This window comes from Conger conger, chromosome 6 (assembly GCF_963514075.1).
Source record: "Conger conger chromosome 6, fConCon1.1, whole genome shotgun sequence".
Taxonomy (NCBI): Eukaryota; Metazoa; Chordata; class Actinopteri; order Anguilliformes; family Congridae; genus Conger; species Conger conger.
Window position 1 is genome coordinate 26,007,051 of NC_083765.1, and position 13,491 is coordinate 26,020,541.

General features: G+C 40.1%; 1 protein-coding gene across 1 annotated transcript; it reads left to right on the plus strand.

The window, feature by feature from the left end:
• Window positions 1–1,314: 1,314 nt before the first annotated feature.
• Window positions 1,315–12,891, plus strand: LOC133131629 (uncharacterized). Its single transcript, XM_061247000.1, has 9 exons — window positions 1,315–1,574; window positions 2,615–2,677; window positions 3,367–3,503; window positions 4,230–4,288; window positions 8,425–8,499; window positions 8,691–8,735; window positions 9,517–9,659; window positions 10,141–10,191; window positions 11,133–12,891. The coding sequence occupies exons 2-9, from the start codon at window positions 2,638–2,640 to the stop codon at window positions 11,234–11,236; spliced, it is 654 nt and encodes a 217-aa protein (XP_061102984.1). The 5' UTR covers window positions 1,315–1,574; window positions 2,615–2,637; the 3' UTR covers window positions 11,237–12,891.
• Window positions 12,892–13,491: the final 600 nt, after the last annotated feature.

A 13,491-nucleotide genomic window follows, 5' to 3' on the forward strand; every position in this document is an offset into this window, starting at 1 on the left:
AGAGACTCTGCTGTTCTGACATCCACAGGAAGGTCATTCCACCACCGTGGACAGCAGTCTTGACCGAGAAGTGCAGGTGCGGCGAGGGGGAGGTGCCAGGCATCCCAAAGTTGCGGAACGGAGGGGTCTTGCTGGTGTAGACATCTTGATAAGTGATTGAATATATACAGGGCTGATCCCTTAACTGCCTGTTACGTGAGCACCAAAGTTTTAAATTTGATGCGAGCCATAACAGGCAGCCAGTTGAGGTTGCTGAGCAGGAGGGTGACATGAATGTCTGGGAACATTGAATACCAGACGGGCTGCCGCGTTCTTGATCAGTTGGAGGGGTCTGATGGCGGATGCTGGAAGGCCAGCCAGCAGAGAATTGCAATAGTCCAAGCGGGACAGGACCATTGCGTGTACAAGGAGCTGAGTGGAGTAGGTGGTGAAGAAGGGTCGGATTCTCCGGATGTTGTACAGGAAGAACCTGCATGCCCGGGTCACCGTAGGGATGTTCTCGGAGAAGGATGGCCTGTTGTCCATCACCACTCCAAGGTGGGGGTTCCCTTCAATCTCCTCTTCAGGAGGTGAAATTCATGCTCAATTAGATTAAGGTCTGGTGATTGACTTGGACAGTCTAAAACCTTCCACTTTTTCTCCCTAATGAAGTCCTTTGTTGTGTTGGCAGTGTGTTTTGGGTCATTGTCTTGCTGCAGGATGAAGTTCCTCCAAATTCATTTGGACGCATTTCTCCATAAGTCGGCAGACAGAATGTTTTTGTAGACTTCTGAATTCATCCTGCTGCTACCATCATGATTTACCGCATCAATAAAGATGCCATGACACTTCTTCCACTATGCTTCACTGATTAGCTTGTATGTTTTGGATCATGAGCAGATCCCTTCTTTCTCCACACTTTGACCTTTCCATCACTTTGGTAAAGGTTAACCACGGTCTCATCAGTCCATAAAACTGTTCCAGAACTTTTGTGGCTCATCGCTGTACTTCTTTGCAAATTGTAATCTCGCCTTTCCAATTCTTACTAGTGATGAGTGGTTTGTATGTTGTGGTATAGCCTCTATATTGCTGCTCTCTAAGTCTACTTCAAACAGTTAATTGCGATACCTTCACATCTGCCCTGTGGAGATTGTTTGTGATGTCACTGTTACGAATAGGAATTACACACTCTGACATTCCTCGTTTTCTTTTTGTTTTCCCATTTCTTTTGTTTTGTTTTGCCACTTGCTGATGTGACGTCAGGCAGCGGGACACACCTCTTTTCCACAGGTGATTTATATGGGCCTCTTAATTGATGCAAGGGGAACAGAGCTTGGCTTTTGATGAAGACAGTTCAGTACTGCTTAGGGGAAACAGTTTGGTGCTGCCGCACATCGTCAGAGACTTAGAAGTTTTCCGCACTTGGGATCCCACGGTCCTCATCCGCGCCCTGTTTTGCGTGGTTTTTCTTTTGTTTCCGTTTTTTCACTTAGAATTAAATTGAATTACCCACGAAAGCACGAGAAGAGCCGCCGCAGAAGGTAGGACAATTGGGCTGGCCCTGGCAAGAATAAGGGGGCCGTCTTCTAACAGAGGTGAGTCACCTGTGGAAATTGCATTACATTACATAATAAATGATGGGTGTGTCCCGTGCCCTTTTGGTTTTTTCCTTTTTCCATTAGGCCCACAGCACACACCGTAGGTTAGGAATCTCTCAGTAAATTAAGTTTAAGTAGGAGCATTACGGTTTCGGAACAAGACACCTGTCAGTCACATGTTCCAATACTTTTTCTCACCTAAAAATGTGGTGGTCTGATACAAAAGGTGATATGTTCTAAGTTGTTCAACAAATCTAGATTAAAATACCAAGAAATAATTCAAATTCAGATCTGTCATCTAATGTACCCAATTGTCTTCAGTGTATTGCAAAAAGAAAGGAATTGACCCTGCTGTTCCAATACTTTTGGAGGGGACTGTATATTAATCGGAACTTTTAGCATAAAATTAAAAAGGGGATAAAAAAGCACAGCTCTACAATATATGTTATCTCTATAATTCTACTGAACTGTGAAGCATTCACATAATACTCACATGAACAAGGTGTTGGGCTATTAACCTGTTTAATATTTGTCATTAGAGTGGATTTGTGCAGAGGATCATTTGCAGCTCTTCTGCACTGTTTTTGATTAAATGGCCTTGAGTTTCCCTAAGCATGTCGTAGCGGTAAGAATGTCTTGAAGTGACTCTTCAAGATAGTCACTCATTTTGCGACATGAGAAGTTTTGGGAAAGTGATCTTATGTTCTACTGCTTCTGAAAGTTTAATTCTTGTTTATTAAAAAGGGTATTCAAACTGCCTCAGTAAATTGGGTCATCAAATGTCTAATTTCATTTATGTTGAAGAAGAACTTAATGTAATTTTTATTCCATATTGTTAACACACCTGAATAGTCAACTGAAGTAGAGGCAATCTTCAAGTAACTCTTTATACTGGTTACTCTTGAAACATTTTCCTCACGTCTTGTTTTGGGAAACACACATGAAAGAGCTGTGTGAGCTTGAAATTGTGCAGGAAGTACTTTCAGTAAAATAAACTGAATTCTTCAAGTAATTGTTTATTTGTTTGTTTATTTCAGGTGACACGTAATAGAAGATCAATATGCTTCGCAAGATCTCCATAACTCTGGCTTTTGCCTTTGGTAAGAAGAAAAGGAAAATGTGACTTAGCACTTCAGAATGTTACGGCAGGCGTTCCTAACCACAGTCCTGGCAGAACACTGTGTTGTGCAGGCTGTTCTAACCCTCAGGCTGATCTTCCATTAGCCTGTTGTTGCAGATACTATTTAATTGCTTATTAATTGCTTTTTTACGGAATGGTTTCCAGACTCAGGAGAAAAGACATGCTCATTCATTACCAGATAAACTAGGTGATCATGTGACACAGCATATTTTATGATGTAACAAGCCACAATGCAACAGCATTTTCAGAAGTGCTAAGTATAGAAATCCAACACTGATGTTTATATTCTTTGATAATACATCTTCACACTTTGTGTCACAGAGAACATACACAGTATTTCTTCCTTCGATAATGAAAATACAGAGTTATTCCAAAACAATGTCACAGGTTACTATGCATATTGTAAAATAAAGGCTAATAAAGAGAAGTTCAGGAGTTCAGGAGTATTCCTGAAAAATAACAATCATGATAGTTTAGTTATTGTTCTGTTTATTTCCTTTTCTGAAATGAAATACTCACTTGGAATGGAACCTAAATGGTACATATTGTATGTGCCTAAACCTTTATTAAGGTGCTTACAAAAACAGAAATCTATTCACTAGAAATACGTTTGCTCATTGCCATTGATCATATCTCCATTGTCTACAGCCTTGACTTCATTGGGTGCAGCACAGCGCACCGAAGTCATCAGGTTACAGTTCACTTCCAATGAACTGTTCACTGCTGATCTGTCTGACTCCAGCTCCCAGGCCTTCCAGTTCAAGGCCAATCAGATAAGGAGACAGGTGAGTTCCATGCTGAATTACCACAAAAGGCATCTGTGAAAATAGATTATTGTGCTTCTCAGCTGGAGAACTAGACAAGTGAAAATAAGTAGCCAATGCAGATGAAAAAAGAAGAAAAGTACATTGCACACTTAAGCTCTACAATTTAATCCCCAATGGTTTGACTTCAAGACTTCATCAATTCAAGATGTTCTTAACCCTCCTATTGTGTTAAGAGTTTATGAACACTTTTTAGTTTTTGGGTCAAATTGACTATTATTGCTAAAGAAACATTTATTGTCTCCTGAATGACTATTCTTTTTTCCATAAATATGTAAAATCTGTGAGAAACATCTAATTTTAGAGCCGACAGGAAGTGAAAGCTGGTTGGTTGTATATTTTCGGACATTTTATACAGTTACACAGGGTCAAAAGCCCATACAACACATGCAAAGTTGGTAAAAGCATTATGTTTATCGCATGTTTCATATTTAATCACCAAAATAGAACATTAGACTAATCTTACAGTATCGAGATGAAAAAAGGCTAACTGGGTCTCAACTGATGTCAAACAAATGTCAGTCAAATTACCCCAAGCGTAATAGGAGGGTTAAACCAATCATATTTTAATACTATGTTGTCTTTTGGTTGGCTCATATTTGTTCAGTGATTCAGAGAACGGTTTGATGTGAAAATAGGTTGTAATGCTGAGCCTCACCACATCTCTTCTTTCTTTGGGTTTTCCAGTTACTCCCTGTGTTCGTGACATATCCTTCCTTCCTACAGCTGGTAATCATATTATTAAGGTGGGTGACAATAGTCAAGAGCTCCATAAGCAGGGGTGATAGGCAAAGAAGTTTAAGATGAAAAAATAAAAATCCACATCAATTTTCTGAAGAAAAAATGTGGAAAAAATTTGGTCCCTACATTGAAACTGGGGCAGATGCTTCCCTGAATTAGGCTACAGAAAAATCAAGGCTAGCTTTTTCTTTTCTTTTTTTTAACTTCTCGACTTCCACAACACAACGCAAACAATATGTAGGAAAACCAAGAATGTAATATCAGTGTATTGTCTGCAAACATGGGCTTTGTCTACTATATATGATGAGTTCGCAGGCGTATTCTTTGTGATGATGCGGAACGTTGAACCAAACTGTTAGCTAGTTTTAGCGGTACATTTGAGCTAGTTATGAAAGACAGCACCGACAAGTGAGCTACAGTAATGGGAAAATGCTATAGAGGCACAAAGATCGCTATCTACACAAAACCGGACATGTAGAAAATAGAGCTAAGTTGTCAAAGTCGGGTGGCATTTTTAAAGCAATCGCTAACTCACGATCTGCGGCATGGCTAAACTTCTATGTGACCACAACGGAAGTTAATCTGGACTCGTTTTAGAGGTAATGCAGTTCGCATTATTCATGCCGTTCAAGTGGATTCATATGGAGCTTTTGATGGGCCCTGCTGAGACATTTCATTTTAATTTTAAAGCGTTAAATGCAGCTGTGGGAAACTTCTGCGTTGAATCTATGCAGTAGTGATGGGCAGTTTGCGAATTAACAAATCTTTTTGAATTAATCTTTGAAATGAATGAAACAATGAATAGCCAAGGCTTCTCCATGAAAGATTTGTTCGTTTGGCTCTCTCCCCAAGGGCTGAGATCTGCCCGCCCCGCTTAGCCAAAGACAGTTATTTTAGTCACTTGCCGTGTCCAATGGCTACGTATCAGGGCAGCATTGTGTGATTAAGCTGATTGGCTTGCCGAAATGCCATTAAAACAATCACAAATCAGCGACCGTACGTACCTACGTCAGCGAGCCGTGGAGCCATACTGAGCCTGTGAACGAATGACCGAATTGATTGATTGATTGATTTTATTCAATGTATAGTTCTAAGAATACATGGAACAGAGGACATGCATCTCAAACTTCATCAAGGATAAAAACACAATAAAGTCACAGACTTGTTTCCATTGTGGTCCTTGGTCGAGGACAGACAAAAAAAAACAACAAGGAACAGGCACAATAGGCACAAAGGAAGATAAGACTATGAAAGCTGTAAGTACGTTACAATGCTAAAATATTAAGACAATGATAAATACAAATGTAAAATACTAAAATACTAAAACAATACTAATTACTAAAAGTGATACATAAGACTATAGTTAAAAAAAATAAAATAAAATAAAAAGTACCTAAAACACCATGTTACTAAGAGACATTTTCTCTGAGCCAGGTCTTAAAGGAGTGCACACTGGATACACTTTTGATCTCGAGGGGCAGAATGTTCCAGTTGACAGTTCCACTAAACCTGAACGAGTTTTTGCCCATGTTGGTTTTAAACCTGGGCAGGCAAAGATCAGCAACACTGGCTCTTGTATGGTGATCATGAGTGTCACCACATCTCTTAAGATAATCCTTAAGATACATGGGGGCCCTGTTGTTACATATGTTGTGGACCATGCTAAGCTGCAATTGGACTGCCCTGGCATCTATGAAAAAAGGAGTGAACGAACGGAAGAGCCAATGAGCCGGTAAACTAGTTCGTGAACGAAGAGCCAAATGAGCCATTGAATGAGTGAGCCAAAAGAGCCATTGAACCACTGAAGGAATGAGTGAACCAAAAGAGCCAATGAACGAATGAGCCGGTATTGAACTGAAAGTAAACGCAGTTGAGCCGTAAGGCATAACGTTAATGCTGTCAGGAGGTATTCCGTGGACCAGCTGAATAGTTAGCATATAAAAGTGATTAATGGTTTTGCAAAGACCACAACATACATCGTGTCATTTTATTTTTGTATATAGTATATCGACATGGAGTTAGCTATGTAGTTAGCGAAACGTAATGTCGCATAGCTTACAATTTCTTAAGAAATGAAGCTTTGGAAGATACAAATAGTTATTAATGCTTTTCATAGCTGATGTATTATTTTGGCTACTCTACTAGGCAGATGGCTTTTGTGCAGTATCATCCACACTGCAAAGCATAATTAAACAGATGTTCAATGTATTGACCAGCTGCCCACATAGCAAGTGACGCCGGACTGTATCTGTGCCGGTACTGACTAACTTTGGGCCAGATCCGATCGCTTACTGTCTGGGTCCAATCCAAAAATATATAAATATTGCGTTAGTTTTATTTTCCTTGGATTAATAGCCTATGCTACAACAGGGCAACAAGTGGCGTCAACGAATGCTATTTAAAAGAGGGTTAAAGATAATCGTAAACCAATTACGTTTTGGTTGCGGTTTACACGTTATACAAAATTAATATTAAAATGGGGAATGTTACATCAATTCCGCAACTGGACTGGGTGATATTCCGAGGGAGCCACGCGCGGGCGGCTTGTTTACGTTGTGAACCAATACAGTTCAATGCTGCGAACCAACTGAGTAACATATGAGACTCATGCGTGTACTTTCTGGAAGTATAAGTGAACGAACGAGTGAGCCAAATGAACAAATCTTTTGAACGAACGGAGCCAAAAGATCCGGCTCACCTAAATAAACGAACGTTCCCATCACTACTACGCAGAGGCTACGGTGTAGTCGGCACTGCGTAGCCGCATCTCCCCAGAAATGTAATTACTCGCCACGGTTACGCAGACCGCAGAACTGTGATCGGTCCGCTTGGTAGCATCAAATTACGTATTTACGGTTGCATTGACCAGTTTCAGTCGCCTGTGGCTGTGTCCGAAATTGAAGTCAGTTGACCTAATGGCTCGTTTCCTAATTAGTAATCTGTCCTAATTAGTAAAAAGGCGACTTTGGAGATGCCTTCACTGCACGCGATTGAAACGCACTTTGAAGGCAGAAAGATATTATGAGTGAAAGTAATGCGAGTACGTGATGCAATTTAGCTGGCTAGCTCACGGAGGCTTAAAATATTAAATACGTCGTTTCAGTATGTTAAACAATGAAAAAATTGTATAAAAAGTGTAACTAAAACAAAACCCCGAGCTCTTTGTGTACTTTCACTTGTGGACAAGCTCTTTTACAGTTCTTTGCGAACTCCGCCGCTGTTTTCAGCCGCCATTCGTTTAACGGAAGTAAGAATCATACAGTTAATTGCAAAGGATTATGGGATATAATGCCCGGCGAAAAGTAGCATTTTGACCGTGTAATTGCAGAGTGACGCAGACACCCCAGGCACAAGTATAAATGCCACAGATTCAACGCGCAAGTATAAATCAGGCTTTAGGGTATCGGCAGTTGTATTTGGATTTTGTGAGCAAAGCCACCAGGCAATCCATAGCTATGCAAAAAATTTCCTAATAATTGCTTAATGGGTATAAGAAATAGGTTGTACTGGAACATTTGTATGATCCACACGTAGCAAACAATGGTGATTATTTGCTTTTCATCATGTTGCTATTGTAACCTAGATTGGGGTATATTGAATGCGCATTGCCCAATGTAGATTTTAAGTGTTTGGGAAAAGCAAATTCATGGCGTTTACAGGTGAATTTTATTGTTAAATTATGATTAGCTAGCCATAGCCTCTATGCATGGTAACTTTGCTATTCACAGTAACGGCTGACAAAAAAATTCAGGGTGCTGTGTTCTGCCCTGTGTCCTCCCCAATGTTGTGCAGAAAATTACATCTATGAAACCTTTTAATCTTTTTGCAGTGCACGCACATGCATACCATTTATGTAAACCCCTGCCCACTCATCACATTTGCATTTTAACCCCATTCGTCTTCTTCAGTGTCGGTATGTGAAAGTGCAGAGCAGGGAAATCCAAGTTCAGAAACTCCTCCCTGTACTTCGTTCCAGTCATTCCAGTTCCAAATATTTAGCTAAATGAGCTAACTCAGTTCATGGATGGAAGAAACACATGCCAAGACTTTTTCGTTCTGACTTTCCTGGTGTAATTTCAGGACATGGCTTCCAAAAGTGGAAGAAATGCTGTATAATTGCAACTGGCACTTCTGGTTCTAGTGACAGCGTCGACACAGGAGAGGGATCAGGAAGTGGACCAAGACCTGCCTTCCCTCCCATATTTACTGGAAAGGAGTAAGTAAACATAAAAGTGTAATTTTGAAATGAGAGATTACGAATATAAATTTGGTTATCTGCACAGACACTATCTCATTATATGCAGGTACTTGAACAGTAAATGCCAGCAACAGTCTGGCTGTCAAAGATTGAGAAGTAAAGATTATCTTAATGAATGTATGGCTAACTGAGGCTGTTTTTGCTTCCAGAGAGGACCCTTTCTCATTTCGGGTAGATCCCACTGAAGTGAACAGGCAAGATACATTATGATTCAATCCATAAGGCTATAAAGTAATGTGCTGTACATTTTTAAAGGAATACACCAACATTTTGGGAAATATTTTTCCCGACTTCCCCAGACTTAGACTAGATAGGTGTCAGTAGCCTACCTCGTTCGAAGTAAAGAAATACACCTTACAGCAACTCCGTCTTATTTACACAAGGTATCGTGTATTTTAAATACGTGCAGGATTATTATTATTTTTTTTAAATGAGAGAAGTTGTTTTCAAAGAAGTTAGGCGGTTGGAATAATAACCACAGAGCACACATATGTCCTTCCGTCTTCCGCGGGTTGAGCGGTATTTAGCTCGTTTAGAGATTTCTATAGGGATAGACCAACTACACGAATAGCAAAGCAATCCGATTAATCTTTTTCCCGCACGGATATTTCAAATACAAATTATATACCTTGTGTAAAAAAAACAGCTGCTGTAAGGTTTATTTCTTCACTTTGAATGAGGTACGATACTGACTCTGTCTTTATGCTAATCTAACACGTTATGCTAAAATGGAAACCGAGGCAGTTACTGCACACAAATAAAAATGAAATTTAACATCAAGTCCGGAAAAGTCGGAAATTCCCAAAATGTTGGTATATTCCTTTAAGCATATTGCATACACATTTTTCACCTTATACATTTCGTAGCACTATTATTTTTTACTGTTGTTTTAGTTACATAATCAGGGCCCACACATGTAAACATGCATAAATCTAAAATGTATTTGTTATTGTGGCTTTACTGTTTGTACGACAGGCCCCTTGTCAGCACAGTAGATGTGGTCTTCAACCGTTCCGGTATTGTGCCCAGCACCGATGAAGTGGTCAATACATTACGAGAGGCCACCGTCAATGGGGATGTGACCATTCCTATCATCCTCAGCTCATTGACTGCCACCAGTCAGTTTCCTTCTCTCATCTATGTCTCTAATTTCCTGCAGTGTATTAACACAGTCATTCATAATATTTTTCTTCCATTTTAATTCTCACATTAGGAAATGAATCAGGACGTACTGTTTAAATGTTGTTGGAATGCTTTACTATCAATGATTAATGCCAGAACAGCAAGGTTGTCAGTTTGAAAACGTTTTTACTCGGCCAATCTGAAAGATGTATGGTTGTCTTTTCATGACTTTTCATACATATGTTTTAAATACCCTAAGTGACAGAGACCCTTGTATAAGCCCTCTGGGAGTGTTAACATCTCCTACACATTTCTATCACTGCACATTTCAACTTGGCATGAATCTATATTGTGTGGAATTAAAAGTACATAATTATAAAAATGAATTCAAACAAATACTTAGAAAATCAGGATAATTAAGTGCTATATACTTTGTATATAATGAATGCCCAACTCTTTTATTATTTTTTTAAACAGATGTTCGACCAGCTACAACTGCACCCCCGGCAACATCTGGAGCTCCTACAGGTACGATGCGTGGCTATTTGGGGTCAATTTATATACATACAATCCAAGAGCCAAGAGTTACGGAGTTCAAGAGCCAGCAAACAGGAATGATGCAAGTAAGGCAGTGTGTGGTGGTGGGGCAGGCAAATATCGAAAACCGGGCAGACCGAGCAATGCAGAACAGGCAGAACAAGATCCAGGGCAAGGGAGGGTCGAAAACGGGAAGTCAGTCCAATGAGGGATAGGAGCTGGAGAGGAGACAGGGTGCTGGGGACAGGATGGCAGACAGAACCAGGAATTGGGAGCAGGTAACAGGAGAAACTGCTGGAGAGTATAGCAAGCAGGGCACTTAACAATCTGACAGTGAATAGACGGAAACAGACAGACTATATACACAGATAACGAGACGCAATGGGATTCAGGTGAGTGTGAGTACACATTAGCAAACACGTAGCGGATGTGGGGTGCATGACTGGGAAACTGCACACATAAAAACACGGAATGGAACATGGTAGTGAGAACAACAAAGACACAGAAAACAAGGAAACCAATTACAAAACGGACAAGGGACATGACAAAAAATATATAGTACACTTCTATTTATCATGAGGTCATTCTTAACAATAAAGCCACCATGTCCAGACATAAACATATTAAATTATTCAATCAGTCAATAGCCTGATAGAGACACGGTGTTGACATAGAAACCAAGATAGTTTCTTCTGAATTGCAATGCCAACTATAGATTTGTGTATTTACATACTCTTGTGGGTTATCATTGACAAACAATCATTGGCAAAACTGAATTGTTCCACCACAAGTTTCTTTGCATTGAAGAGCCCTGAAGAGTTCTGTGTAGCACATCCATGCACTGTAGGTAGTTTGTTCTCCTTCTCTACCAGTGATCATAGGGAATCATATGCCACAATACCTGTTGCTAAGTGTATTTATTTTCTCTACAGGCCCCTCATCCAGTGGTGTGTCACCTGTTCCTCCTCCTGTGTTCAGCTGCTTCCTGCTGGCCTGGTGTTCTCTGCTGCTGGCTAAAATGCTGAATGTATCATGAAATGCACTCACATACACACAGACACACAACAAACACATTTTATTGGGCACATTTTCTTGTGATTTAATTTAAAATGATCTATGAACTATATTTATCTATTTATTAATCTAATTTATTATTTACATAATCTTAATCACAAATAAGGACTGAATCACAATAAACTCAGGAGCAGGGAGGTTGCTTTGTGCAATATGCTCAAGGTCTTACTCAAAGGCCCTTGTATGACACTACCTTTACAAGTAGGTTCAGAATTGAGAGGTTAAACTTTCGACTTATTTCTACTTCAATTAATGATGCCCTCACAATATTTTTTTTAAATATACCGATCTGCTACAACATTAAAACTACCTGCTTAAACCAGTTTTTCATGATTAAAAATGCTCCAAATTGTATAAACTTGTCTATAAACACTAAATATTTAATTATATGATACATGTACTTATACACTCACTGTGCACTTTATTAGGAACTTACTTAGGAAATGACTTTATTACATCTACTTATTCATGCAATTATCTAATCAGCCAATTGTGTGGCAGCTTTGCATTGCATACCGTCATGGGGAAATTTTTTTATCTTGCTGACTTCGAATGATTGTTAGTGGCAGACAGGGTGGTTTGAATATCTCAGAAACGGCTGATCTCCAAGGATTTCCATGCACACTAGTTTCTAGAGTTTGCAAAGAATGGTGGAAAAAAACCCCCCAAAAATCTTGTGAGCAACACTTCTGCAGACAGAAATGCCTTATTAATGAGAGGTGAATGGCCAGACTGGTCAAAGCTGACAGGAAGGTGACAGTAACGCAAATTGTTTTGTGTATTGTTTTGTTATTTCATTATCTTGGTATTTACTGGTGTTCATAATGATGTCTAAAATATATTTTGATTCGTAATACGCAAAGACGCTCCAGGACCAGTAGAATTTAAAAAATAAAATAAAAATAAAGACCACCCACCATATTTCAAAATGTGTGGCATCTAATCCTACATCAGTTTCATCCTTCTTTCCTCCATTGGAATTACATGGTACTGTGATTCTACAAGGGCAGTGGTGATAGATTTTAGGACAACTGAGCCGCTGTCTGTTGCTCTAATAGACCAGGGATTTAATTTACCGTAATCATCTTTTCTCAACTTCAGCCTCTATTGCTGGAAACCAAGGACAGCCCACAAACTAGTCTGCTATAGGCATTAGGAACAGCTACCCCTCCAGCAGGAGCACAGCTTACCTAAGGCCACTGGCAGGTGGACATGATCAGGGTATGAACAGCTCATGAAGGTAGGACTCTAAATCAGTAGGACAAGGGACGTGACAAAAAGAGTGAAAAAGAGAGTGTGTAACTGAAGAACTGCCAGAGGCCATGAGTGGAAGAAGCACTGGTGAATGCGCCTTCACCCAGTCTTAGTGCAGCTGTGTCTGCATTTGTGCAGTGCCTCTTGTTTCTGGGGTTGTAAACAAACCTTAAATATATTATTTGGGAGCCTCTGAGAAGGAATATCTGTGAAAGTGGCATTCATAAAAAATATTGCCAATTATGTTTCCTGCAGCCTTTGAAAGTTCATTTTGCTTTGATTTGTTTTGATTGTAAACACTGATTGCTTGTTAAATGTGTTCTTGTTAATTAGATTGTAAAAATAAAGCCCAAGTCACTTCAAGCCTCATGCTCGTCTTTCTTTCTGAGCACACCTGGCTCTGACAGATCTGTCCTTCAGTAAGATAGCCTTGTCTAACTCTCAGATATCCATCCATCCATCCATTATCTTAACCCGCTTATCCTGAATAGGGTCACAGGGGGGCTGGAGCCTATCCCAGCATACATTGGGCAAAAGGCAGGAATACACCCTGGACAGGTCGCCAGTCCATCGCAGGGCACACACACCATTCACTCACACACTCATACCTACGGACAATTTAGACTCTCCAATCAGCCTAACCTGCCTGTCTTTGGACTGTGGGAGGAAATCGCAGTACCTGGAGGAAACCCACGCATACACGGGGAGAACATGCAAACTCCACACAGAGAGGCCCCGGCCGTCGGGGATTCGAACCCAAATCGGGTTACATGCTCAGCAATGTGTATCAGACACACAGCTTTGTATCAAATTGCATTAAGGAATAATAGCCACTCAAAATTTTATATTCGGGACCGTACTGTCCTCTAGGGCAGTGGTTCTTAAACTTTTTGTCTGGCGACCCCACAAAAAATACTGGAGAGGTCTGGCGACCCCACTTTCCCAAAACCCATTCCAAACCCA